This window comes from Saccopteryx bilineata, chromosome 6 (genome assembly GCF_036850765.1).
Source record: "Saccopteryx bilineata isolate mSacBil1 chromosome 6, mSacBil1_pri_phased_curated, whole genome shotgun sequence".
NCBI classification, from domain to species: Eukaryota; Metazoa; Chordata; class Mammalia; order Chiroptera; family Emballonuridae; genus Saccopteryx; species Saccopteryx bilineata.
Genome location: NC_089495.1, coordinates 125,239,353 through 125,267,128, shown reverse-complemented (window position 1 = coordinate 125,267,128; position 27,776 = coordinate 125,239,353). Strand labels below are relative to the sequence as shown.

At 55.2% G+C, this 27,776-nt stretch overlaps 1 protein-coding gene across 2 annotated transcripts in view; it reads left to right on the top strand.

The window, feature by feature from the left end:
* The window catches only part of DNAH17 (dynein axonemal heavy chain 17), a 106,438-nt gene that overhangs the window by 38,881 nt on the left and 39,781 nt on the right, over positions 1 to 27,776 (top strand). For both annotated transcript variants that reach the window (XM_066237599.1, XM_066237597.1), the window contains exons 25-48: positions 2,116 to 2,364; positions 3,616 to 3,738; positions 4,786 to 5,133; positions 5,231 to 5,322; positions 5,717 to 5,843; positions 6,610 to 6,762; positions 8,022 to 8,147; positions 8,241 to 8,348; positions 9,441 to 9,572; positions 9,806 to 9,966; positions 10,498 to 10,654; positions 11,772 to 11,876; positions 13,892 to 14,049; positions 14,490 to 14,628; positions 14,854 to 15,081; positions 15,440 to 15,577; positions 18,555 to 18,687; positions 21,039 to 21,166; positions 21,861 to 22,009; positions 25,367 to 25,649; positions 25,729 to 25,902; positions 26,122 to 26,329; positions 26,797 to 26,962; positions 27,575 to 27,677. In XM_066237599.1, the coding sequence (XP_066093696.1) occupies positions 2,116 to 2,364; positions 3,616 to 3,738; positions 4,786 to 5,133; positions 5,231 to 5,322; positions 5,717 to 5,843; positions 6,610 to 6,762; positions 8,022 to 8,147; positions 8,241 to 8,348; positions 9,441 to 9,572; positions 9,806 to 9,966; positions 10,498 to 10,654; positions 11,772 to 11,876; positions 13,892 to 14,049; positions 14,490 to 14,628; positions 14,854 to 15,081; positions 15,440 to 15,577; positions 18,555 to 18,687; positions 21,039 to 21,166; positions 21,861 to 22,009; positions 25,367 to 25,649; positions 25,729 to 25,902; positions 26,122 to 26,329; positions 26,797 to 26,962; positions 27,575 to 27,677 (3,888 nt within the window). The remainder of the gene's footprint in view (positions 1 to 2,115; positions 2,365 to 3,615; positions 3,739 to 4,785; positions 5,134 to 5,230; positions 5,323 to 5,716; positions 5,844 to 6,609; positions 6,763 to 8,021; positions 8,148 to 8,240; positions 8,349 to 9,440; positions 9,573 to 9,805; positions 9,967 to 10,497; positions 10,655 to 11,771; positions 11,877 to 13,891; positions 14,050 to 14,489; positions 14,629 to 14,853; positions 15,082 to 15,439; positions 15,578 to 18,554; positions 18,688 to 21,038; positions 21,167 to 21,860; positions 22,010 to 25,366; positions 25,650 to 25,728; positions 25,903 to 26,121; positions 26,330 to 26,796; positions 26,963 to 27,574; positions 27,678 to 27,776) is intronic.

Sequence of the window (27,776 nt, the reverse complement as noted above, 5' to 3'; positions counted from 1 at the left end):
TCCTCAGCACCTAGGGTTGATGCTCAAACCAATTGAACCACTGGCTGTGGGAGGGAAAGAGGGAGAGAAGGGGGAAGGGGAAGAAGCAGATGGTCACTTCTCCTGTGTGCCCTGATCAGGAACAAACCCAGGATGTCCATACAACCAGGCCAATCCTCTATCCACTGAGTTACAAGCCAAGGCCTTGTTTGGAGTCTTAGGGAAAGTATTTCACTATTAAGTAAGATGCTAGCTCTAACTTTTCAAGTTGAAGTTCTCTACTGTTTTTTGAGAGTTTTTATCATGAATGGGTGCTGGATTTTGTCAAATGTTTTTTCTGTACCAGGTGAGGTGATTGTAGGATTTTTTTTTCCCTTTAGTCTGTTAATATGGTGGACTGCACAGATTGATTTTCGACTATTGCATAAACCCTATTTGATTGTGGCTTATAATTCTTTGTGTATATTGCTAGATTTTATTTGCTGATTTTTTGTTGAGAATTTTTATATCTGAGTTTATGAGTGGTTTGGTCTATAGTTTTCTTGAGATATCTTTGGTTTTGGTACCAGGATAATACTAGACTCATGAGACAACTTGACAAATGTTCTCCCTTCTTTTGTTTTCTTGAAGAAATTGTATAAAATTGGTGTTAATTCTTCTTTAAATGTTTGGTAAAATTTCACTGAAAACATGGGTCTGGAGATTTTTCTTTGGGGAGATTTTCAGTTATAAAATTGATTCTTTAGTGAGTATAACCCCATTCCTGTTGCCTGTTCCAATTTTGTGAAAAAGTTTGGTAGTGAATTGGATAATTTGTGTTCTTCAAGGAACTGGCCCACTTCTGCCACAGTTTGGTTCATAAGGCTGCAGCTGTCACAGTGTTCCCTTATTACCCTTTTTAGTGGTGTCTCCTCATATTTGCTGACTCATGGCTTCCCTCTTGTCATCTCTGTCAGCAGTCCTAGAGGTATATAAATTCTAAGCTTCTTTGACTTTTTTTTGTGTGACAGAGACAGAGAGAGCCAGAGAGAGGGACAGAAAGGGACAGACAGGAAGGGAGAGAGATGAGAAGCATCAATTCTTCATTGCGGCTCCTTAGTTGTTCATTGATTGCTTTCTCATATGTGCCTTGACCGGGGGGCTACAGCAGACCGAGTGACCCCTGCTCAAGCCAGCAATCTTGGGCTCAAGCTGGTGAGCCTTGCTCAAACCAGATGAGCCCGTGCTCAAGTTGGCGACCTTGGGGTCTCGAACTTGAATCCTCCACATCTAAGTCCGATGCTCTATCCACTGTGCCACCACTTAGTCAGGCATCTTTGACTTTTCAAAGAACCAGCTTTTTACTCAACACTTTTTTTCTTTATTGTTTTACTACTTCCATTTTCATTGGTGCCTGGTCTTATCTTTATCATTTCCTTCCTTCTATTTGCTTTTTGTTTGTTTCTTGATTTGATTTTTTTTATTGATTTGAGACATCCCATATCTTCCAGTGTAAACATGCAGTATTGCCACCTCTGCCTCACTGCTTGAGCCAGGTCCCATTTACTCTGCTGTTTCTTGCAGTTCTATATGTTTTATTTCTCCTGAGGTTTCCTTTGGAGCCCTGGGTTATTTAGAAGAGTGTTTTAATTTCTAGATGTTTGAGGATTTTCCTGTTGCCTCTCTGCTATTGATTTCTAGTTTGAGTCTATACAGCCAGAGAACACCTTTCTGACTTTGACTCTTTTTAATTTTTTAAGGCTTATTTTATGGCTCGGGATGTGATTTATCTTGGTGAGTGTCCCATGGGCTCTTGAGAAAAGAGAACATGTCTTCGGTTGTTGGATGGACAGTTCTATTATGGCAGTTAGACCCTGTGGGGTGGTGGTACTGTCCAGTCCTTCTGTGTCCTAACTAATTTTCTACCAAAATATATTTTAACTGCTGACTTACACAGTGTCTTTAACAGTTTGACTGTTTCATCTGTTGTCTCTTTGCAGAAGGGCTGGTTTTTCCTTCCATCCACCCACTGTTTTGAGCTTTAAGTAGTCCCCTCGGTGTGTGCTCCCACGAGCAGTGGAACACAGGTGTAGGCAGCCGGGTGCCATCCCGAGCCCTCTCCCCAGAGCAGGGCAGATGATGAGTGCTCCCTTTTAGGTAAACACCAGCATTGATGACTGGAAGACCACCAAGTGGAAACACATCAACGTGGAGCAGATGGACATTGACTGTAAGAAGTTCGCCAAAGATGTGCGGTCCCTGGACAAGGAGATGAGAACCTGGGACGCCTTCGTGGGGCTGGACAACACCGTGAAGAACATGATCACCTCCCTGCGTGCTGTGAGCGAGCTGCAGAACCCCGCCATTCGGGATCGCCACTGGCAGCAGCTCATGCAGGCCACCCAGGTACTGCCTGCTATGGGAGTGGAGGGTGCTGCCCCCATGGCCAGTGGCTGTGCTGCAGGGTGGGCTGGCCGGGGCTGCTCCATCGAGTGCCCAGCCCAGTGCTGATAGAGACCTGTGTAGACAAGGCCGGCTCCACGCACATGTGACCTGAGCAGTGACAGGGCTCTGTGCTCAGAATGGCCCTACGCGGGGTTGTATGTTCTGCTGTTGCCACCTTGAAATTCTTTATTTTTAAACCAAGGCCCTCACCATTTTCACTGTGACCTGCACCCTGCAAAATGTGTAGCCTGCTCTGGTTAAATGTTGAATGTGCACAGAGCTCAGGAAGTTTGGGGTGGATGAACAGCTCCCAGGTCCCCCATGCACAGTCCTAGAGCCCAAATCTCCTCAGGGCCACACCCCCCAGTGGGAGGGGGGTCTGGCCCAGACAGCCACGGAAGACAAATGTCAGCAAACACTGAGCCAAGCGACACTCAGCCACCGCCCCCCCACAGAGACCCCATGTAAATGCCAGGGAACAAAGAGAGAAACATGGCTTCTGCTCTCACAGAAGCAAAGAGACACACGACCTTGTTGGGGATGACAGGTGGAACCGAGAGTGTGTGGTGACTCTAATTGTTGGGAGGAGGCAGTGCCTCCAAGGGGAGGGAAGAGAACAGTTTCCAGAGTGTGTGTGGCATGGCCGTGCTGCATTGCTGCCTCATGGACACATGGCCTCCTTTTGCCTTCCAAACTCCCTCTCCATTCTCTTATAAGAGCACCTGCCCTTGGACTTGGGCCCATACAGTTACTCAGGATGGTTTCACATGATCCTTAACATCTGCAAAGACTCCTATCTCCAAATAAGGCTGCATTCTGAGGTATGGGTGGGTGGACATGAATTTGAGAGGACACTGCTCAACCTACTGCAATTACACATGAAAATTGATTTTAAAGAGAGAAGGGAAAGAGAGGGAGGGAGGGAGGGAGGGAGGGAGAGAGAGAGAGAGAGAGAGAGAGAGAGAGAAACTTCATTCTGTTCTTGTTTGTGCCCTGACCTAGGATTGAACCCACAATCTTTGTGTAGGATGATGCTCTAACCAACTGAGCTATCTGGCCAGGACTGATCACAGTTTTACAGGGAGAAAAGTCGAGGCTAGGAGAACTTGCCTGCTCCCTCTGTGGCCTGGGATACTTACTGACCTGCCCCTCTGTGAAGGACAAAGTTGTCCTCGTTGGAGTGCAGGTGATGTGCCTGTTTTCCTGCCCCAGGTGAAATTTGAGATGTCAGAGAACACGACCCTGGCGGAGTTGCTCCAGCTGAACCTACACAAGTATGAGGACGAGGTCCGGAATATTGTGGACAAGGCGGTGAAGGAGTCCGGGATGGAGAAGGTACCCTTGGCATGTGTCCTTTGTCTGGGATGCTGCTGGGGCTGCCGTGCCAGCTGTGTGGGTCTCTTCCCTCATGCGGAGCCAGCGCTCCCTTAACATGAAAGGAAAGTGCCTTGGGCCTTATCTGACGCAGCCCACAACAGAAATCTTATATTTCCAAACTTTATTACTAGGGGAGAAAATCAGCTCCTGGCTACAGCTTTGCCTTCCTGCCCAAAGCAGTGTGCACATTTCAAAGTGCCCTGAGCACTCTCTTGACCTGGAGCACCCCAATCTACACCCTGTCTGCCCCTCCTCCCTCTGTCCTGGGGGGGGGGAGCAAGAGGGCTGCTGTGCAGCCAGTGCCTGGGCTGTTACAGAGACCCAGGCCACAGGGACACCCTGGAGGGCTCCTTTGCAATCCAAACCTCTCTCCTCACCTACCTGCTGTGGGACTTTGAATTGTCATATTTTGTATCCCCCACAATGGTTTTATTCAGCTATAACTCACAAACCATACCATTCACCCATGGAGAGTGTACAATTTGGTGGCTTTCAGCAATTCACAGATGTGCACAATCATCCATGTTATAATTAGCCAATTTTAGAATACTTCATCATCTCAAAAAAAGAAGCCTATGCCTTTTGGTGATTATCCCCTGCCCCGCATCTTCTCAAACCCCTCTGACCCACGCTAAGCAACCACTCACCCACTCTCTGTCTCTACAGGTTTGTCTGTTCTGGACATTTCACATAAGTGGACTCACATGACCTTTGTGTCTAGCTTCTTTCCCTGGGCAGAATGTTTTGGAGGCCCATCCACATAGTGGCTTGTGTCAGGACTTCATTCTTTTTATGGCTGAGTGACATTTCATTGTGTGGAGATGTGCCACATTTTGTTTATCCATCATCTGTTGATGGACATTTTGGTAGTTTCCATCTTTTGGCCGTTGTGAACAATGTTGGTATGGACATTTTGGCTTTTTGAAAAGAGGGGCCCTTTCCAAGTTCCAGGAAACTATGGCTCCTTCTCAGCCCCCCAGCAACCTGATTTCTTTTCCCTGGCAGGTGCTGAAAGTGCTGGACAGCACCTGGTCCACCATGGAGTTTGAACATGAGCCACACCCACGAACAGGTACCATGATGCTCAAGTCAGATGAACTGCTGGTGGAAACACTAGAGGACAACCAGGTGCAGCTGCAGAACCTGATGATGTCCAAGTACCTGTCTCACTTCCTGAAGGAGGTGACGAGTTGGCAGCAGAAGCTGTCCACAGCAGACTCTGTCATCTCCATCTGGTTCGAGGTCCAGAGAACCTGGAGCCATCTGGAGAGCATCTTCGTAGGTTCCGAGGACATCCGCGCCCAGCTGCCGGAGGACTCCAAGAGCTTTGATGACATTGACATGGAGTTCAAGGTGAGTGTGGCTGTCTCACTCCTGCTGGTCATTCCAGAAATGGCTACCTGGAGAGAGTGGGGCTTCTACTGCCTGGGCGGTCCCCTTCTCTTCACAGGCCTTGATGGAAGATGCGGTGAAGACGCCCAACGTGGTGGAAGCCACCAACAAGCCTGATCTCTACAACAAACTTGAGGATCTGAAGAAGAGGTGGGTCCCCATGCCTGTCTGTCTAGACTAGCGATGTCAGAGTGTAGGAACCTGCGTGCTGGCCAGGACAAAGCAAAACAAACAACCAAAAAATCCCAGGTCATGGGTTTTCACATCTTTTCCTTGGGAGCGGGTGCTGCCCAGCCACACCTTGCCACGCCAGCCATATCGGAGGAAGCAACAACTGTGGTGATGAAACTATGTTCCCTCTGACCTAGGGACACCAACAGGTCTGGGGCTGACCGAGCAGGGGTGCGTCAGGTTGGAAGGTCTGAATCAAACAGGGGCTGTGACCAGCAGACTGAGCGTCTTCACATGCCAGTTCACACAGGGTGGCCCAGAAGGAACCCTCTGCACCACTGGCCTCCACAGCCAGGTTTCCCCCCTGCCCTAGGCTGGCCATGTGTGAGAAGGCGTTGGCTGAATACTTAGAGACAAAGAGACTGGCCTTTCCAAGGTTTTATTTTGTGTCCTCAGCTGACCTCCTGGACATTCTCTCCAATGGGAATGACCCCGTAGAGGTAAGCGGCCTTGTGCTCAGCCCACGGCTGAGTAGCTCTGGGATTGTGGAGTGTCCTGATGTCCCTGTATCACCTCCATGAGGTTGTCCACACCAGAAACTGACCAGGGCCCAGACTTGACGGAAGACCATGGGCTCACCATGGACCTTGCCTTGCCTTTTACCCCCCCCCCACACACACACACACTGTGCCTCATTTTCCTCATCTGGAAAGTGGGTCTCATGCCAGGGGTTGAGCCAGATGCTGTTTCTGAGGGGATGCTCATTCACTAGGGGCCCTCTAGCTCCTCCTATAAAACCCCCGGCCCAGGACCAGGGAGAAGGTTACTCAAGGCTCTCCTGCAAGAGGGAAGGATTAACCAACCAGGCGAAGGGAAAGCAACTATATTTTATTTTAACCATAAAATTGTGGGACATACAAGATGGGATACACAAGGGTGGCCCGAAGCGTAAGATCTGAGCGTGTGACTTACAGAAACAGGCCTGGTGGCTGGGTCAGAACTTCTCAGGGAAAAGAAATCTTTGGGAACAGACACCTGTCTCTGAGGCTAGGATCCCTGGAGTACTCCTGGTCTGGTCTGCCCTGAGAGGAGTTCTCCCCACTGCCTTTTGTTGGCTGAGTATGTTTAGTTAACATTGACCAGGGAGGGAGGAGTGTATCCCCCAAAAGGAAAGATGCTTCATACTGCCAAGGCATGTGGGCTGCATGTACCCCTTGGAGCCTCTTGGTCACATAATTCCAGTGTCTCCCCCACACACACACCCAGGTGAGCCGCCACCTGTCCAAGCTCTTTGACAGCCTGTGCAAGCTGAAGTTCCAGCTCGATGCCAATGAGAAACCGCTCAAGTTTGGCCTGGGCATGTACAGCAAGGAGGATGAATACATGGACTTTGATCGCGAGTGTGACCTCTCGGGGCAGGTGAGCACATGCCCAGGTCACAGAGTGACCAGACGGAGACACCACCCCTGGGACGGGAGGGCAGCAGGTGTAAGAGCCATGTGCCCTCAAGGGGTGTCACCTCCAGTCCGTGTTTGTCCCTCTCTCCTCTTTACCCTGCCTTTACAGAGTGCTTAAAAAACTAACTTCTAGAATTTCCAGCACAGCTTCACCCATATAGGGTGAGGTGTATCTTGAAAAAAAGAGAAAAGAAAGGAGAGAAGGGGAGAAAAGAGTTTATGGGTGCCATGAAATTTTTCTGTGGCTTTGAAGGGGCTCACACACACCTGACCCAAGTTCTAAAACCTGTTCAGAAAGGATCACTGGCCTCGTCGCTTTGAGAGTTCACAGAGGTCTCCCGCCCTTGGGTAGCCTGCCTTCCTCCCAGAAGGCTGGCTCCTGCTGACAGCAAATGTCCTGGTTCCCCCCCACCCTCCTACCTCACTGCCCAAGTATGGATCAAGCAACCAAACCAATTTTGACATTAACCTAAGCAAAATGTAATTTGGAGGTAAGTCAGCTTGGGGGGGTAAGTCTCATTTAAGAACCCCTGCGTTCCAGCAGCATGGACCAGTGTTGGCTGCTGTGCTGGGCCCTGGTGGGATCTGACAGGGTGGGCAGCAGTGGCTAGATGTATCTGTCCGTTTGCTCAGACTTGCTCCCCGCTCCAAGCTCAGATGTGACCACAAGCTACAGCAAGGGCTGCCTGCTCTGGGTCTGTAATTAAAAGGAAATAGTGACCCGAGGATCCCATTTGGCTTCCCCCCCAGTAGCACCTGAGATTTGTGTATTTAAAATACACACGAGACTTCTGGGCAAATTTGTCCTGAGTGAAGATCTTAGACCTAGAGACAATGCCCTTGGGGAGCAGGTGGGGCTCCACTGGTCAGAACCCCCCAGGAACATGAGGGGTGGGGCGGCGGAGTCAAGGCACAAAGATGCACAGTCTGGGACCACCAGCAACACCTCAGGCTCAGACGCAGCCTGTCTTCGCTTCTAGATTTTTCTCCGGTTCCCCTCCCTTCTCTGCCTACAAGCAACGCATGCACAGAATGCCTGGAGCACAAGTTGTGCCCGGCGTCCGCGGGCTTCCCAACCCCGTTTATCAAGGTGGTCATTCTTACTGCTCTAGAAAAACCTTGCCATTTCCGCCCGGATATGAAGATAATGACAAATACTAGATTTTTAAAAAAACAAGCCCATCGTAGAAATTAAGATGCGCTCACAGCTCCCGCCTGCAGGTGGAAGTCTGGCTGAACCGGGTGCTGGACCGCATGTGCGCCACGCTCCGACACGAGATCCCCGAGGCCGTGGTGACATACGAGGAGAAGCCCAGAGAGCAGTGGATCTTCGACTATCCGGCCCAGGTCTGGCGCAGGTGTGCGGGGCGAGGACGCGGCCCGAGAGCGGGAACCTGGGCAAACCCGGCTCACCGCGCGCGGCGCGCCGTCTGCCGGCAGGTGGCGCTCACGTGCACGCAGATCTGGTGGACCACGGAGGTGGGCCTGGCGTTCGCGCGGCTGGAGGAGGGCTACGAGAACGCCATAAAGGACTACAACAAAAAGCAGGTGCGCGCGCACGCGGGAGGCTCCGCCCCAAGCCCGAGCCCACCTTGCGCGCCCGCCCCGGAGGTCCCGCCCCAGAGGTCCTGCCCCGGCGGTCCTGCCCCGGCAACAGCTTTACAGAGACATGACCTTAACTTCTTAACTGGAGGTGCTTGAATGGCTACCGCGAGTTTGTGTTTAAAGATTCCTGGTTAGGAATTTTAAAACTAGAGATAATTTTTAAATGGAAGAAGGAAAAGCTACCCATAACCCATCCCCAGAGAGACCTCTGTCAACATATTATGCCTAGGGCCCTAGGCAGTGGCACAGTGGATAAAATGGGACGCAGAGGGCCGAGGTTCGAAACCCTAAGCTCACCAGCCTGAGCACAGGCTCATCCCGCTTGAGCGCGGGCTCACTGGTTTGAACCCAAGGTCGATGGCTTGAGCAAGGGGTCATTCACTCTACTGTAGCACATATGAAAAAAGCAATCAATTAACAACTAAGGTGCCGCAACAAACAATTGATGCTTCTCATCTCTCTCCCTTCCTGTCTGTCCCTATCTGTCCCTCTCCCTGTCTCTCTCTCTCTCTGTGTCACACAAAAAAGAACATATTATTGCCTAATTATTATTATAATACTATTGTTATTCTAATATTTTTATATTACCTAATGTATACTATGTCAATAGTATATATTAAATATATAATATTAATATTGCTATTGTAATCTTTTTGTGTTCATATAATTGACTCATATGTAAAACTATGTATCCCCAACGCCTTACTTTCTAGGGGTATTTTTTGTTTGTTTGCTTTCCAATGCTTTAAAATCTACCATTTTCACTCACTACCCACCACCTATAAGGTACCAGATTTTCTTCTACTATGTCATCTTTATTGGCTCCATGGTATCCATCAGGGGCTGCCCCACAGCTACCCCATCCCAAGTGGGGGGCTATTGAGAACATTTTTCTGTGTTCCATTATTGTGAGCAAGGGCACAGTGGTCTTCCCTACCCAGCTCTGAGCTCCCAGGGGCCCCTGCAGCCCAGGGACAATCCGATGAGTGGTGGGATCCACCTAGTGTCCCATTGAAAGTGCCTTTGCTCCTGCAGATCAGTCAGCTCAATGCGCTCATCACCCTGCTCATCGGAAACCTCAACGCTGGTGACAGGATGAAGATCATGACCATCTGCACCATCGACGTGCATGCACGAGACGTGGTGGCCAAAATGATCACAGCCAAGGCACGAGCGCTGGGGGTAGGCCAGGGAACCAGGTTAGGGGCCTGGCATTTGGGGACTCAGGCCCTCATTACCGCCTCTTCCTGGGAGGCAACTTTGTTCCTGGTGGTGCCCTCCCCTTACCCTTCACTGCGACTCACCCCTGCACTGGAGAAGGAGCGGATGGCAGGAGCATCCACTGGGCTTGGGGATGGGATGGGCCTGATGACAAGCAGGCCATCTGGGTGGCCCTGCAGGTGGAGAGCTCCCAGGCCTTCACCTGGCAGTCCCAGCTTCGGCATCGCTGGGATGAAGAGAAGAGGCATTGCTTCGCCAACATCTGTGATGCCCAAATCCAGTATTCGTACGAGTATCTAGGCAACACTCCGCGGCTGGTCATCACCCCACTCACCGACAGGTGAAGACCCACTGCCAGCCTGAGTCAGGGGCCACCCTGCCTGACCCTGAACGACTCAGGGAAGGAAATCACAGGTTTTTGTGGGGCTCTTCCCCACAATTCTTTGCACTGTCAGACCCCAATGTCCCTGCTGAGGCTGAAAGAACCAGGCACTTAGGCCAGGGGGGCCTATATTCAGAGCTGCCTGTCCGGTGCCCAGCCTTAGGCACAGAGTTCTAATCCTGTCACTCACTGTGTGACCTTGGAGGAGTTGCTTCACCTCTCTGAGGGCCTCCAAAGTAGAGATAATATTGTATGAATCCTCATGAGCAAATTATTTAACAACAAAAAGCACTCAGAGCAGCACACTCAGAGTAAAACCTCAAGGAATATGATGTGATGCCCATGACCTGGCTCGGGGCTTGCTCCTCCATCACGTCTCAAGCCCATCCCTGCCTGTGGGGCTGAGCGGGTGTCCCTGAAACCACAGTGGAAGAAAAGTGGACAGTTGTGGGATTCCTGGCATAGGAGTTAACCGAGGGTCCCTTGCAGATGCTATATAACCTTGACTCAGTCCTTGCACCTGATCATGGGTGGAGCCCCCGCTGGCCCGGCCGGGACTGGCAAGACAGAGACGACGAAGGACCTGGGCAGGGCCCTGGGCACCATGGTGTATGTCTTCAACTGCTCCGAACAGATGGACTACAAGGTATGCACTCCAGCCTGGAGGTGGGGCCCGAGCTTCCCAAGGAGGACGCACAGGGCCCCCTGGCCTGGAGGCTGGAGCCTCCATGCCCCAACTAAGCTCTAGATGTCTGCAGGCTGCTGGCCCAAGTCGGGGAAGAGGCACCAGGTCTCCAGTTCTCTGATGGCCACCAGCAGAGATGGACAGGCCGACAGCAGAACTCCTGCAGTGGGCTAGGCCTCCTGGGGAGCTGGGTGGGGCCTCTTGAGCATGAGTAGCACCTCTGGGAGAGGATCTCGGGGTTGAAAAACCAGCCCCAAAGTCCTACCTGTGGAGGTAACTGCACCCCGCCGGGCTCCAAGCTTGCCCAGGCCACCATTGAGCGCCTCTGCGGGGGTTCTGGGGAAAATGCCAGGTTGGCTAGGGAGGGAGGGCCAGGTCCCAACGGTCCCCAGTCACCAGAGACTGCATGACAGCTTCACCTCTGAAAGACCCCGGGAGACAGGACACCCTCAAGGTCCCAGCCAAAAGCCTCTGGCAGGAGGGGTGAGGGTGGGCACAGAGGTCAGAGCCTGGGCCTGCAGGGGCCTGCCGTCCCCACCAATGTCTGAGCCCCAATGTGAGAGGTCCCGTCCTGAGATTGAGGGAGGGGCCAGCTGCCCCTCCTGACGGTCTAGGCCGCAGGTTTGCACCAGCCTCCTGGATTTTCAGAAATGAAACCTAAAGTTGGCTCCCCTAGAAGGAATTAAATCTTCACCTGAAATCCTCCTGTAAACGCGGAAGAACCATCCTGATTACCCAGCTGGGGAGGGAGTGTTCCCTGTCCCCGTTTCAAGGGGAGCCCCTCCTTTGTTGCTAGGGAGGAGCAAAGACTGGATTTTAAACAAATATGATCATCTGAGCCATCTAGTTAGGGGACCCAGGCTAAGCCCCCATCCCAGGAGGGTCTGGGTGCCAAGGTATTTACCCCTTCTGGGAATGGGCCATCCTACCTGCTAGCCTCCTGAGGACTCTAACACCCCTGAGCCTAACCCTAGGTCCCCCGAGTGTGACTGGAGGAGGAGGTGGGACTCCCAGTGGGGTTTGGACCAGCTTGCAGTGAGCATATCTTTCTCTCTCTTCTCCAATTTTGCCTTTCCAGTCCTGCGGCAACATCTACAAGGGCCTGTCCCAGACAGGAGCCTGGGGCTGCTTCGATGAATTTAACCGCATCTCAGTGGAAGTCTTGTCTGTGATTGCCGTGCAGGTAGGACCACCGTGGCCTCTGGGCCAAGTATGGGACTCACTGCTTTGGTAACTTGGGGCCATCAGCTTTCCTGTTGTCTGTTCATTCAGCCTGACCAGAGGGCACAAGGATGTGCGAGACCCCAGTCCTGTCCCTCAGGAGCCCACACCCTTGTTGGGCGAACAGAGGTAGAAAGAGTGAGAATCAGCTACGGTGGCCTGTATGTGACTGACTAGAGATAAGGGGAGGATTAATGTTGCTTGGGGAACCAGGACACAGGGTTTCTTGTAGATGTCAAGGGAGCTGGGTGTTCAAGGATGCTTAGGAGTTTGTCAGTTAGACAAGGTTGCTAGGTGGGAATGGGAAGATGGGGGAAAGAAGGGAAGGAGGAAATGTGCCCTGGTGTTTGGGGACATTCAGTCCAGAGTGCAGGACACGAGATGAAGAGGCTGGGACATGGTGAAGCAGGGCTCTCAGATGGGGAAAGCATCATCTTGTCACCTGTGTGCACTCTGCCCCACATGCTTGGAGGAGCATGTCTGTATTTTGGACAAATGCCTCAGGCCATCCTGTGCACCACTGAGCTCTCTCAGGGGAGCTGGGGCCAACCTTGAAGTCCGGAATCAACTTCTCTATTCCAAAAGGCTCTGGGAATCAGGATGCTGCTGCTGCTGCTGCTGAGACCCCCCTCAAACCCCACAATAGATGAGTACATAGGAGCCCACTGGAGCCAGACCTTGTGGACCACAGGGGAGGCGAGGCTGTGGGCAGGGCCGGACAGCCCCTCTGGTTTCATAGGCAGTGGGAGGAGCAGGGGAGGACCTGGGCACTCAAGACCCATAACCTGGGGTAAAGCCTGGCTTAAATATACTAATTTGACTCCCTGACTCTGTGTTTGCCAGTGATTTAAAGTCTCTGTGCCTCTGCTCTCTAATTTGTAAGATCAGTTCAATGACACAGGTTTGCTGGCAAGATTAGGAGTGAATGTGGGGAGCTGGCACTCTCCACTAAGGTTACCCTGCTCTGTGTGGAATTATCCCCGAACCCCAGAGCAGGAGGCCAATAAGACAAATAGAAAATGAGGGTAGCCAGTTCCCCTGGGCCTGCGGGTGGTGCTTGTCATTGCCTTGGGAACCCCCAACCTCAATGCAGTAGCAGAGTTACTAGCCTCCCCAAAGTGAGACCCAGAATACTTAACATAGAGACTGTCTCAGGCCCTGAGTGTTTGTTGCCTGGAATGAAGGAGCAAGAACTGGAACAGAAGGTAAGGAGAGACTTTGCACAGAGGAAACGCAGTAAAGAATTCTAAAGGGTCCTACCCCAGCTCCCAGCCCCAGTCTGGGAGAGTCCAGCAGTGACTTTGGAAGTCAGGCCTTTGAAAGGTTTTAACTATGAATGTGGGGCGCCCTCACGTGGTGGTTGGGAAGTTTGCAGCCACCTCTACAGGCATAAATAGTCCCTGAACTTCAGGTGTCACCTCATGCTAGCTAGCTTCGCACACACTGTCTGATGTGGAGGTGGGCATAGTCACTTCCAGAGCAGAAGCAGGACTCACATAACATCTGGGAGATGGGACAGCACACCTAATGACAAGGAACAAACCACAGACACGTCAGCAACATGGGGTGAATCTCCAGGGCGTTGTGCTGGTGACAAGAAGCCCATTTCACACCCTGTATGATCCGTGAGACGGCAGAATCACAGACATAGGTTGCACAGGTCAAGGAGAGGCTGGGAGCGGGAAGGAGGGGTGTGGCTGTAGAGGTGACGTGAGGGGTCCTCTCAGTGACAGAAAGGTCCCAGGTCTTGACTATCCACGTCCATGTCCCTGTTGTGATGCTGCACCACAGTTGTGCGAGGTGTCACCTTGGGGGTCGCTGGGTGGGGATACATGGACTCTGCGATTGTTGCAGAATTTTAAGTTTAATTGAAACATGGTAGACCAGCAGGGTCCTCCGTGAATCTGTAACCACACACTTCAACTCACATGAATCTGGTTGTTCCCACGCTGACGTGTCTGTGGGCCAACCGTTTAGGTCAAATGTGTCCAGGATGCCATTCGGGCCAAGAAGAAGATGTTCAGCTTCCTTGGGGAGATGATAAGCCTCATCCCCACCGTTGGCATCTTCATCACCATGAACCCAGGGTATGCAGGGCGCACGGAGCTGCCTGAGAACCTGAAGGCCTTGTTCAGGTGTGTAGTGGGAGGGCAAGGTGTGCCAGGAGAGGAGCAGAGGGGGGCGGAGCCAGGAGAGACATGACAGGGTACAGACGGGGCACCTGATCCAGACCGGACCCAGCAGGCCAGGCCCCCTGAAGAGCAGACGGCGTCTCCTGCTCTGTCTTCCCAGCACAGGGTCTCCACTGGAGACGGTGGAAGGCAGGGTTCTGGGGATTCTCAGAGAAGGTTGGGGGAGACCAAATGGTGACACCCTGTGCAGAAGACAGAGGAGGAACAGAGAAGGTAGGAGAGAGGAGGGGAGGGGACTGGAAGCCCAGCTCCAGTCCTAGGATCTAGACGAGTGATGTTGTGGTCCCCCCAGCAGATGAGGTGTGATGCTGAGTGGGAAGGGACAAGTAGGACCGGGGTGGAAGAAGGGGAGAAGCCAAGGCAGACCCCGCTGACCTCCCCAGGCCCTGTGCTATGGTTGTCCCTGACTTTGAACTCATATGCGAGATAATGCTGGTGGCTGAGGGCTTCCTGGATGCCCGCCTTCTGGCCCGGAAGTTCATCACGCTCTACACCTTGTGCAAAGAGCTGCTCTCGAAACAGGTATGTGTTGCCAGCATCCTGGACCCACAGAGCCGGGGTGTGCGATGGGTTAACAATACAGGTGGCCTGGGCTGCCTTCCAGACTGGCCTCATAAAAGGTTGCACACATCCCAGCAGTAAGCCAGCCTTGGTCTGGCCCTCCTTGACCCCAGACCCATCTTGGGATGGACACCACCACCCAACTGGCCTGGGAAGATGCGCTTACGTCACACTCTCTGACTGCAGGATCATTATGACTGGGGCTTACGAGCCATCAAGTCTGTGCTGGTAGTGGCTGGCTCCTTGAAGAGGGGTGACCCCAGCCGGGCAGAGGACCAGGTGCTCATGAGGGCGCTGAGGGACTTTAACATCCCCAAGATCGTGACTGATGACCTGCCTGTGTTCATGGGGCTGATCGGGGACCTCTTCCCAGCTCTAGATGTGCCCCGCAAGCGGGACCTGCACTTTGAAAAGGTAGGGGCTGCTAGGCCTCGAGTCTGGCCTGGGAGCCAGCGCACTTGGGCCTCCTGCCTGCCCAGGACATTTCTTTCTGCCATGTGTTGGATTGGTACGTGAGCGGCAGGTACAACATTGGGGTAGGTGGCCAAGATGATCACAGGCACGCAGCTCCCTGAGGCCACCAGCTGCCTCTCTACCTTGGCCAGTCCTCTCTCAGTGCTGGGAGACTCAAGATGAGCCTAGGGAATTCAGGCAAACCCCTGAGGGTCTCAGTGGTGGAGTTTGTAAACGCAACCACTATGATAGCTCCCGGGGAACAGGAGGCTCCCCATCCGTGCCCAGTGCCCTGTCCTGTGTACCCCTTACCCCCTAGATCATCAAGCAGAGCATCCTGGAGCTGAAGCTGCAGGCAGAAGACAGCTTTGTGCTAAAAGTAGTGCAGCTCGAGGAACTGCTGCAAGTGCGCCACTCGGTGTTCGTCATCGGGAATGCGGGCAGCGGCAAGTCTCAGGCACGCCCCCATCTCCTGATGCCTTGGTCCCTTCCCCACCTGAAGGACCCTGCAAAGACCCAGCACAGTGGTGCAGGGCTGCTGGAGGGCCGGCCCTCTGTCACATCCCCATCCCGGAACCCCGACCTGGTGCAATGTGTCATGAGCCAGGAAGAAGACTGTGATGAGGGTGGAGGAGGAGTCACAGAGTTGCCACGGGACCCTGGTCCCATGGATGGGGCCCTTCTGCCAGGTTCACCTGCCTCCCTGGAGGCAGCCGCCCCATCCTGTTGTCTGCTGCCACTGCCCCGGGCATGGTCAAAGCAGAGGGTGGCACCAGTTTTACCGGTATCTATAACAAACACTGGAAGGTTCTAAAGCGGCCAGTGAGCAGCTAGCTGCCCACAGGATGGGCTGTCATGCCCTTAGTGAAGATCATGTCCAAAAACTGATGACATGGGATGCTCACAGTGAGTTATTTTTGAAAAGGCAGAAACTGTCTGAGCCCAATGTACCAAAAAAAGAATATATAATATATACATATACTATGGCCTCAATGGGCCTTGAGAATCTTTTTCTCTGGGTGGAGGAATTAGGGGTTGTTTTTGTTGTTGTTATTGTTGTGTGTGTGTTTGTGTGTTTGTGACAGACAGGGACAGAGAGAGGAACAGATAGGGACAGAGAGAAATCATGAACGGAGAGAGATGAGAAGCATCGACTCCTCATTACAGCACCTTAGTTGTTCATTGATTGCTTTCTCATATGTGCCTTGACCAGGGGGCGACAGCAGAGCAAGTGACCCCTTGCTCAAGCCAGCAATCTTGGGCTCAAGCTGGTGACCCTTGCTCAAACCAAATGAGCCATGCTCAAGCCAGCGACCTCGGGGTTTCGAACCTGGGTCTTCCACATCCCAGTCTGATGCTCCATCCACTGCGCCCCCGCCTGGTCAGGCAGGGGTTGTTTTTGTCCCTTAAATTTTTTGTGTGTGTGAGCATGGATTACTTTCATCACCAGGAAACTAAAGTGACTTTTCCTCGGTCTTAATGTGCTGCAGACAAGAACTTCAGCATGCCTGCCATCCCCCAGTCCTCATCTGGGGATGCAAACTCGCCTCTCTGTCACTAAAGCAAAACAAACCCAGGGCAAGGAGTTAGGGTTCTGAGTTCATGTGTGGGCCCCTCCCCATCCTGAGTGACCCCTACCTTCCCCCAGGTCCTCAGGTCTCTCAACAAGACTGAGTGACCCCTACCTTCCCCCAGGTCCTCAGGTCTCTCAACAAGACTGAGTGACCCCTACCTTCCCCCAGGTCCTCAGGTCTCTCAACAAGACTGAGTGACCCCTACCTTCCCCCAGGTCCTCAGGTCTCTCAACAAGACTGAGTGACCCCTACCTTCCCCCAGGTCCTCAGGTCTCTCAACAAGACTGAGTGACCCCTACCTTCCCCCAGGTCCTCAGGTCTCTCAACAAGACTGAGTGACCCCTACCTTCCCCCAGGTCCTCAGGTCTCTCAACAAGACTGAGTGACCCCTACCTTCCCCCAGGTCCTCAGGTCTCTCAACAAGACTGAGTGACCCCTACCTTCCCCCAGGTCCTCAGGTCTCTCAACAAGACTGAGTGACCCCTACCTTCCCCCAGGTCCTCAGGTCTCTCAACAAGACTGAGTGACCCCTACCTTCCCCCAGGTCCTCAGGTCTCTCAACAAGACTGAGTGACCCCTGCCTTCCCCCAGGTCCTCAGGTCTCTCAACAAGACTGAGTGACCCCTACCTTCCCCCAGGTCCTCAGGTCTCTCAACAAGACTGAGTGACCCCTACCTTCCCCCAGGTCCTCAGGTCTCTCAACAAGACTGAGTGACCCCTACCTTCCCCCAGGTCCTCAGGTCTCTCAACAAGACTGAGTGACCCCTACCTTCCCCCAGGTCCTCAGGTCTCTCAACAAGACTGAGTGACCCCTACCTTCCCCCAGGTCCTCAGGTCTCTCAACAAGACTGAGTGACCCCTACCTTCCCCCAGGTCCTCAGGTCTCTCAACAAGACTGAGTGACCCCTGCCTTCCCCCAGGTCCTCAGGTCTCTCAACAAGACTGAGTGACCCCTACCTTCCCCCAGGTCCTCAGGTCTCTCAACAAGACTGAGTGACCCCTACCTTCCCCCAGGTCCTCAGGTCTCTCAACAAGACTGAGTGACCCCTACCTTCCCCCAGGTCCTCAGGTCTCTCAACAAGACTGAGTGACCCCTACCTTCCCCCAGGTCCTCAGGTCTCTCAACAAGACTGAGTGACCCCTACCTTCCCCCAGGTCCTCAGGTCTCTCAACAAGACTGAGTGACCCCTACCTTCCCCCAGGTCCTCAGGTCTCTCAACAAGACTGAGTGACCCCTACCTTCCCCCAGGTCCTCAGGTCTCTCAACAAGACTGAGTGACCCCTACCTTCCCCCAGGTCCTCAGGTCTCTCAACAAGACTGAGTGACCCCTACCTTCCCCCAGGTCCTCAGGTCTCTCAACAAGACTGAGTGACCCCTACCTTCCCCCAGGTCCTCAGGTCTCTCAACAAGACTGAGTGACCCCTACCTTCCCCCAGGTCCTCAGGTCTCTCAACAAGACTGAGTGACCCCTACCTTCCCCCAGGTCCTCAGGTCTCTCAACAAGACTGAGTGACCCCTACCTTCCCCCAGGTCCTCAGGTCTCTCAACAAGACTGAGTGACCCCTACCTTCCCCCAGGTCCTCAGGTCTCTCAACAAGACTGAGTGACCCCTACCTTCCCCCAGGTCCTCAGGTCTCTCAACAAGACTGAGTGACCCCTACCTTCCCCCAGGTCCTCAGGTCTCTCAACAAGACTGAGTGACCCCTACCTTCCCCCAGGTCCTCAGGTCTCTCAACAAGACTGAGTGACCCCTACCTTCCCCCAGGTCCTCAGGTCTCTCAACAAGACTGAGTGACCCCTGCCTTCCCCCAGGTCCTCAGGTCTCTCAACAAGACTGAGTGACCCCTGCCTTCCCCCAGGTCCTCAGGTCTCTCAACAAGACCTACCAGAACATGAGGCGGAGGCCAGTCACAGTGGACCTAGACCCCAAGGCCGTCACCTGCGACGAGCTCTTTGGCATCATCAACCCAGCAACCAGGGAGTGGAAAGACGGTAACAGGAGCAGCAGCCCCAACACAGGCTGCCCAGGGGCATGGGGTCACTGCGGGCATCCCAGGCTGCTCACCGAGCTCTGTGCAGTAAGCGTGTGTTGAGACATTGCCTGTGCCTGGCCGGCCCCTGGAGGAAGGCAGATCTGGGGGAGGGGCCCCCATACCTGTGGGCATAATGATGGTTCTTATGAAGAGCAGTGAGAACACAGGTGGGGGCCAAGGCATGGTCTGGGTGAAGGGAGAGACCCTGAGGTACTAGATGGGGTGGGCACACATTGCTTGTTGGGGACCCATCTTACTCCTTCAAAGCTTCCACGCGTCCCCCTCCAAGGCTGGAACCCGAAGAGTCCTCTGCTCCCACGTCCACCTGTGAGGGGCTCCCCACCCCCAATCCCTCTCTGCCCCTCGCCCAGCTTTCTCCTTGTGATATGGGAGCACTCAGCAAACCTTTGTTGAAGGAATTAAGGAAGAAATGAGAGCGCTGAGCAGAGGCCTTATGTTCTGCACAGGGCTGTCGAACCTTAAGGAAATGCACCAGGTTGAGAGAGGGAGTGGGGCAGGGTCAGAGGAGGGCATGAGGGGACCGATGGAAGGTCCTCAAGGTCAAGGAAAAGGGCAGGAAATAAGCTCAGTCACCTCCTGAGGACCTCTGCTGTCCTCTTAAACGGGGGAGGGATGCCAGGTCAGGCTTGGTAGGGACTGAAGGGGAGAGGTTGTCTTAGCCCCCCGTAGCCTCCAAGAGGCTGGGAATCTGCCACTCCACATGGGCCCCGTGCTCACACGGCCCCTCTCGCTCCAACCACCCCCGCGCGCTCACACCGCCCCCCTCGCTCACACCGCCCCCCTCACTCACACGGGCCCCTCTCGCTCACACTGCCCCCGCTCGCTCACACCGCCCCCGCTCGCTCACACGGGCCCCTCTCGCTCACACGGGCCCCTCTCGCTCACACCGCCCCCACTCGCTCACACCGCCCCCGCTCGCTCACACGGGCCCCTCTCGCTCACACGGGCCCCTCTCGCTCACACCGCCCCCGCTCGCTCACACCGCCCCCGCTCGCTCACACGGGCCCCTCTCGCTCACACGGGCCCCTCTCGCTCACACCGCCCCCCACTCGCTCACACGGGCCCCCGCTCGCTCACACCGCCCCCGCTCGCTCACACGGGCCCCTCTCACTCACACGGGCCCCTCTCGCTCACACGGGCCCCTCTCGCTCACACCGCCCCCACTCGCTCACACGGGCCCCTCTCGCTCACACGGGCCCCTCTCGCTCACACCGCCCCCCACTCGCTCACACGGGCCCCCGCTCGCTCACACCGCCCCCGCTCGCTCACACGGGCCCCTCTCACTCACACGGGCCCCTCTCGCTCACACGGGCCCCTCTCGCTCACACCGCCCCCACTCGCTCACACGGGCCCCTCTCGCTCACACGGGCCCCTCTCGCTCACACCGCCCCCGCTCGCTCACACCGCCCCCGCTCGCTCACACGGGCCCCGCTCGCTCACACCGCCCCCGCTCGCTCACACGGGCCCCTCTCGCTCACACGGGCCCCTCTCGCTCACACCGCCCCCACTCGCTCACACCGCCCCCGCTCGCTCACACGGGCCCCTCTCGCTCACACGGGCCCCTCTCGCTCACACCGCCCCCCACTCGCTCACACCGCCCCCCGCTCGCTCACACCGCCCCCGCTCGCTCACACAGGCCCCTCTCGCTCACACGGGCCCCTCTCGCTCACACCGCCCCCCACTCGCTCACACCGCCCCCCGCTCGCTCACACCGCCCCCGCTCGCTCACACGGGCCCCTCTCGCTCACACGGGCCCCTCTCGCTCACACCGCCCCCCCACTCGCTCACACGGGCCCCCGCTCGCTCACACCGCCCCCGCTCGCTCACACGGGCCCCTCTCACTCACACGGGCCCCTCTCGCTCACACGGGCCCCTCTCGCTCACACCGCCCCCACTCGCTCACACGGGCCCCTCTCGCTCACACGGGCCCCTCTCGCTCACACCGCCCCCCACTCGCTCACACGGGCCCCCGCTCGCTCACACCGCCCCCGCTCGCTCACACGGGCCCCTCTCGCTCACACGGGCCCCTCTCGCTCACACCGCCCCCGCTCGCTCACACGGGCCCCGCTCGCTCAAACGGGCCCCTCTCGCTCACACGAGCCCCTCTCGCTCACACCGCCCCAGTGCGCTCACACCGCCCCCGCGTGCTCACACGGCCCCCGCTCGCTCACACCACCACCCCCGCTCATTCACAAGAGCCCCCCTCGCTCATTCCACCCCCGCGCGCTCACACCGACCCCGCGCGCTCACATGAGCCTGCTCGCTCACATGGGCCCCGCTCACACACAGGCCTTTTCTCTACCATAATGCGGGACCTGGCCAACATCACTCATGACAGCCCCAAGTGGATCATCCTGGATGGGGACATTGACCCAATGTGGATTGAATCTCTCAACACCGTCATGGACGACAACAAGGTTGAAAGGGCTCCTGGATTTTAGAGCAAACCCCCCAGAACCGCAGCAGTGGGGGCAGGGGACATGAGAAATGCCGCACATCACTTTCTGCTGCACACAACACACAGAACCAGCCACAGACTGGGACTTGGTGGGGGGAGGGCTGTGTGGAACTCCACACAGTTACAATCAAGGGAAAGTCCCTGGTCACAGAGGTGCTCCTCGTATGACCCAGGTCCATGGGTAGCCCATCTTAGATACGTGTTGGCAGCAGCATGGGCAGAGGATGCAGACATGGAAGGCATTCATGTCCAATTACACGTGGCATAACGTGAAAAGGGTATCTGATACCTTGGGAGGAAGAATCATCTAGAAGCAGCTTAAGAAAACGATTCTCACTTGGGTGGAGGAGGGAACTCCAGAATTCCCAGGAAGGGGAGGGGTCGGGGCCAATGTGCTACCATGGTGGAGTTCTCCATGACAACCAGGCACCCGCAACTGAAAGGCTTTTGCACTGTCCCAGGGCAGGAGGAGGCAGCTGCGGGGCTGGCCTTAAGGACACAGTAATGCAGGCTCAGAGGGAGCCGGTGGCGGTGGACCTTGGGCTCAGGGTTCCCTGGCTCCCTCCTCCCTGTCCTGAGTCACACCCGTGTGACACACCATCAGAATGGTGGCACCTTGGCTGCTGAAAGCCCATGGGCCCCTCCTTCACTAGGTCCTCACCCTGGCCAGCAATGAGCGGATCCCCCTGAACCGCACCATGAGGCTCGTGTTCGAGATCAGCCATCTAAGGACAGCCACCCCAGCCACCGTCTCCAGGGCCGGCATCCTTTACATCAACCCTGCAGATCTGGGGTGGAACCCGTGAGCTGGGTTTTAGTTCTTGGGCTCCAGACTGTGGCAGGGAGGGAAGGGGTTGGCGGCATGCCAGAGCTGCCTATCTGTGTGTGCGTTCATTCGTGGTGCTGCAGGTGCAGGCAGGGCTGGAGGTAGGGAGTGAGAGGGGGGGTACGAGTCATGCCTGAGTCCTCTCTCAGCCTCTGCAGTGGGAAGCGAGGATGTTTGCTGGGACGGAGGCAGCGTGGCGAGGCTGGGGTTTGAGAGGGCTGCCTGCACACAGTGACCCCTGCAGGGCCGGGACTGGAGCTGAGGAACCACTGACCTGCCCCTGCTGTGCTGTCTTCTCCAGCAACACCTGTCACCCCACTTATGTCCGATGCCTGCAGTGAAAAGGTCCACAAACTAAGGGGTTTCAAACAATGGAAGTTTATTCTCTCACAGTTCTGGAGGCCAGAGTCCAAAATCAAGGTGTCAGGACGTTGGGTTCCGTGTGGAGGCTCTGAGGGAGAATCTGTCCCAGCCTGTCTCCTTGGTTCTGGTGGCCCTGGCCATCCTTGGTGACCCTTGGCTTGTGGACACATCATTCCAGTCTCTGCCTCTCATGACCACTGTTCTGTGTCTCACATGTTCTTCCCTCTGTCCATGCCAGTGAGCCTCCTCTTCCCTCTTCTAATAAGGACCTGTCATTGGGTTAGGGCCACCCCAATCCAGGAGGGTCTCATCTTGAATCTTTAATTTGATCACACCTGCAAAACTTTTTCTAAATAAATCACATGCACAGGTCCTGGGTAGACATGTCTCTTGAGAGGCCACATTCTGCCCACCAGAATGTTTTCAGGGAGAGTTTTCAGGGTGTGCAGCAGATATGGCAAAGGAACGAAACAGAATCTGGGTGGGAGCTGCCAACACGTGAGAGACAGGAAGACTGGACCGTGAGATGCTCGAGGAACACCAGCGGGGGCAGGGAGGAGGGAGCCAGAAGGTAGGCAGGTGTGGGCAGAGGTGGGACCTAGAGACTGCCCACCCTTCATCCACGACGGTCCTTGGGGCTCCCAGTGGAACGGCCGGAATGGCTGAGAGGGTGAGCAGCTTCTTGGGAAGGAGGAGGGGGCAGGCTTTGCAGGAGGAGAGGTGGACAGCCCTCGTCAGGCGACAGCCGAGTCAGCAGTGACTCCAGGCTAGGACTCGGAGCACACCCTGGGGAAGGATGGGAAGCAAGGCTCAGGGCCTGGTGCACCAGCTGCCTCTAGAGGCAGGGCAGGAGCCCCCAGGCCTGGGGCAGTAAAGACCCACCCTCCTTCCTAGTGTGTCTCTCAAGGCCTGTATCTGAAGTCAAAGCCAGCACGCATGTTTGCAGACACTAACTCTGACCAAGGCCAAATGTAAAATTTGACACAAACACCATCAAAACAGAAGGCAAATGCAGCAGTCTACATGTAGGTTGGCAGACGGTCTCGATTCTGAAGGCCTACGTAGCTGGAATTTGGTTCCTAACTGTGCCAGGCAGTGGGGGGCACCATGTTTCACTTGCAGACATTGATTGTCCAAGTTTTCTTTTGTTGTCTGGATAATGCGGGGTTCCCAGGGGCCATAGCCCTCAGTTCTCTGTTCTGGACCAAAGGTCAATAAGAAACAGAGCTGTTAGGACTGGTGCTCATGTATGGAAAGGGCTTGCAGGTGACAGGCCAGCCGTGTTTGGTGACGTGAGCTTCCTGTTTATGCTTGGGCATCCTGGAAATGACACGCTCACTGCCCTGCGAAGGAGCTGGACACTCCTTATGCTGTTGGCACGCACTTTCTTAGCACTCATTGTGGCCCAAGCTCCTTCTTGTGAGCTTTAAAAATATCAGCCTGGTGCCTGACCAGGTGGTGGCGCAGTGGATAGAGCATTGGACTGGGACGTGGAGGACCCAGGTTCAAAACCCTGAGGTTGCCGGCTTGAGCGCAGGCTCATCTGGTTTGAGCAAAGCTCACCAGCTTGAGCCCAAGGTTGCTGGCTTGAGCAAGCTGGGGGGCTCTGCTGTAGCCCCCCAGTCAAGGCACATATGAGAAAGCAATCAATGAACCACTAAGGTGCCGCAACAAAGAATTGATGCTTCTCATCTCTCTCCCTTCCTGCCTGTCTGTCCCTATCTGTCCCTCTCTCTGTCTCTGTCAATAAATAAACAAACAAGCCCTGGCCGGTTGGCTCAGTAGTAGAGTATCGGCCTGGCGTGCAGGGGTCCTGGGTTCGATTCCCGGCCAAGGCACACAGGAGAGGCACCCATCTGCTTCTCCACCCCTCCCCCTCTCCTTCCTCTCTGTCTCTCTCTTCCCCTCCCTCAGCCAAGGCTCCATTGGAGCAAAGATGGCCGGGTGCTGGGGATGGCTCCTTGGCCTCTGCCCCAGGCGCTAGAGTGGCTCTGGTCGCAACAGAGCGACGCCCTCTGGTGGGCAGAGCTTTGCCCCTGGTGGGCGTGCCGGGTGGATCCCAGTCGGGCGCATGCGGGAGTCTGTCTGACTGTCTCTCTCCGTTTCCAGCTTCAGAAAAATATCAAAAAATAAATAAATAAATAAACAAACAAACAAACAAAAATATCAGGCTGGCCACCCTCTGAAGTGGGGGTGGGAGTGCCCAGGGACCCAGACATGTGGTATAACTTGACTAAGGCCACTGCTGGTGGCCATGGTAGAACAGATTCAAGCCCTGGCTCTAGAGCCCACAGCCTTGCCGGTGTGAAGGCCACCTCTCTGCAACCCAGCGCAGAGGCAGTGTGTGCCACACAGCCCAATGTAGCTCTTCAGCATTGCCTGTTGTGTTGCCTGTCGTGTTGGTTTGGACCCTCCTGCTAAATGTGACAAATTCAACTCAAAGTAACTGAAGGGGAAAAATAAATCTATTGGCTCAATTCACAATGCATGCTTCAGGTGTGGCTGATCCAGGAATCAAAATGATGCAATAAGATGTTCCTGCTTCTTTCCTCTTCTCTCCTTGCTCTTCCCTCCCATTCCCTCCTCTCCCCTCCCCCACCTGACGATGTCATGAAACCCTCCTCCCCTCTCCTCTCCTCTTCTCTCCTCTCTCCTCCCTTCCCCTCCCCTCCTCTCCTCTCCTCTTCGATACTCAGCTCTACTGCACCCAGGGTTAGCTTCATTTGGGATAGTAAGGATAGCTGGCTCTCAGTTGTTCTAGGCTTATAGCACCCTCATATTTAGAACATCACAAAAAGAGCACACACCCCCAGCGCCAGGACCCTCATCAGACCCTCTTGTGGTGTGCACGGACAGGCAGGTGTACCAGAACCATGTGGAGATGCCAAGAGGCATTTGCCAGGGGGAGAGATGCTGGGCCAACCCAACATGGTGTCCGGTCCTCACCCGGCATCTCCCCTTCTTCCCCAGGGTGGTGAACAGCTGGCTTGAGAGGCGCAAGGTTCAGTCTGAAAAGGCCAACCTGATGATCCTTTTTGACAAGTACCTGCCCATGTGCCTGGACAAGGTGCGTGTGGGGTTTAAGAAGATCACGCCAGTGCCCGAGATCACGGTCATCCAGATGGTCCTGTACCTGCTCGAGTGCCTCCTCACGGAGAAGAACACGCCGCCCGACTCCCCTAAGGAGCTGTACGAGCTCTACTTCGTGTTCGCCTGCTTCTGGGCTTTCGGGGGTGCCATGTTCCAGGACCAGGTGGGTGCCAGCTGCACAGGGACCCCATCACTCTGCCCAGGTCTCCCCACACCCCTTTTACCTTTCTGCATTTTCACAGCTCATAGATTACCGAGTCGAGTTCAGCAAATGGTGGATCAACGAATTCAAAACGATCAAGTTTCCCTCACAGGGCACCATCTTCGACTACTACTTAGACCCTGACACTAAAAAGTTCCTGCCCTGGACAGAAAAAGTGCCGTCCTTTGAGCTGGACCCTGATGTCCCGCTGCAGGTAACTGCCTCAGCATGGAGACAGTTTACTGACAGCTTGGGAGAAGGCTCCACCACATTTGTGGGTGGGATGTCCAAGTGCAAGTGGTTCTGAGCAGCAGGACATATTAAGTAAATGTGGGGGTTTAGCAGCCATTTGGGTCTGGAGATTGGAGGCTCAGGTATGTCCGAGGGTCACGGCTCCTCCTTCCTCTCCCATCTTCTGCTCCCACCACCCCAGGCCTCCCTGGTGCACACCATGGAAACCATCCGCATCCGCTACTTCATGGACCTGCTCATGGAGAAGTCATGGCCGGTGATGCTGGTGGGGAGTGCGGGGACAGGCAAGTCAGTGCTGATGGGAGACAAGCTGGAGAGCCTGAACACCGACCACTACCTCGTGCAGGCTGTGCCCTTCAACTTCTACACAACCTCAGCCATGCTGCAGGGTGAGGCTGGGGGGCAGGATGAGGCCAGGGGTCGGGGGCAGGTTGGGTCCTCATCGCCTGGCCTGGACACGCCCAACCACATGGCTGCTCCCCCACATTTCTCGTCCCCTCTCACCACAGACCCAGGGGCTTGCCATTGCTTCTTCATTCCCCACACATCCCCCCACTGGCCTCTGCCTCCAAAGTACGGATGGAGTAATAGCGGGGCCCTCTCTTCCTGGTGCTCCCTGGAAGACCCCACAGGGAGCTTCTGTCATAACTGAGCTGAGATGGCTCCAAGGTCGATAGGGTGCAGGTTCTGCAGCCCTTGCTTCCCACCCATGGTGCCCTCCTTCCTTTCTCTGGGGGTGGATGGGCCCTCCGGCGTCACTCCCCGGGGCCCAGCCTCTGGTGCTAGGGCTCCAGGCCTGGTAGAGCTTCCAGCTGGGATCTACCGGACACTGAAGACCAATCGCTCCCTTCCTCAGGGGTTCTCGAGAAACCTCTGGAGAAGAAGTCAGGGAGGAACTACGGGCCGCCAGGCACCAGGAAGCTGATCTACTTCATCGATGATATGAACATGCCCGAGGTGGACAAGTATGGGACGGTGGCCCCCCACACCCTCATCCGGCAGCACATGGACCATGGGCACTGGTAATGTGGCTGTGACGGGGGCCTGTGGGGGTGGAGCCAGGATGGGTGAGGCCACAGCTGGGGTGGGGACGTGGGACCTTGGGATCTGGCTGTGGGAATGAACCAGGCTGTGGGGCTTGGATGGGGCCACAGAGCAGGAGGGTTGGATCAAGGTCTCCTCCCCTCATCCATTCCACGAGCATGCCACAGGCGTCTGCTGGGCCCTCAGCTGGCTGCTGTGGCCTGGAGCTTTCATGGTATGGGACAGGGCTGCTTGCCCTGCCACCTCCACCCCTTGCAGGCACAGAGGGACACCCCTGGGGAGGCTGCAGTGAAGGTCCCCATAAGGACCCATTGCACAGATAAGAATGCCAAGGCATGAGAAGTTAACCAGCTAACCAAGAGGCCCGCTGCTACTTGGTGGAAGAGCTGGGGTATGGACCCAGACCTGCACCCGAACTGCTCTGCTGACCCCGTTTCAAAATTTTTCTTGAGTGCATGATATGAAACCAGCTCTTTCACAGAGAATTGATATTTACTGAGATTTCTTTTACCTTTCTGCCACATGCAAGGCATTGTTGGGGGTGGGGTGGAGGCTGGGGTTAGGACAGCAGCCCCGGTCTCCCTGGGCAGGTATGACAGGCAGAAGCTGACGCTGAAGGATGTGCACAACTGCCAGTACGTGGCCTGTATGAACCCCACCGCGGGCTCCTTCACCATCGACCCCAGACTCCAGGTGGGCAGTGACCAGAGTCACCCGGCAGCCCCCAGGGCATGAGGGCCACTTGGGCCAGTGAGGAGTCAGGGCTGCCGGCTGGCGCTCTGCAGAGCTCCT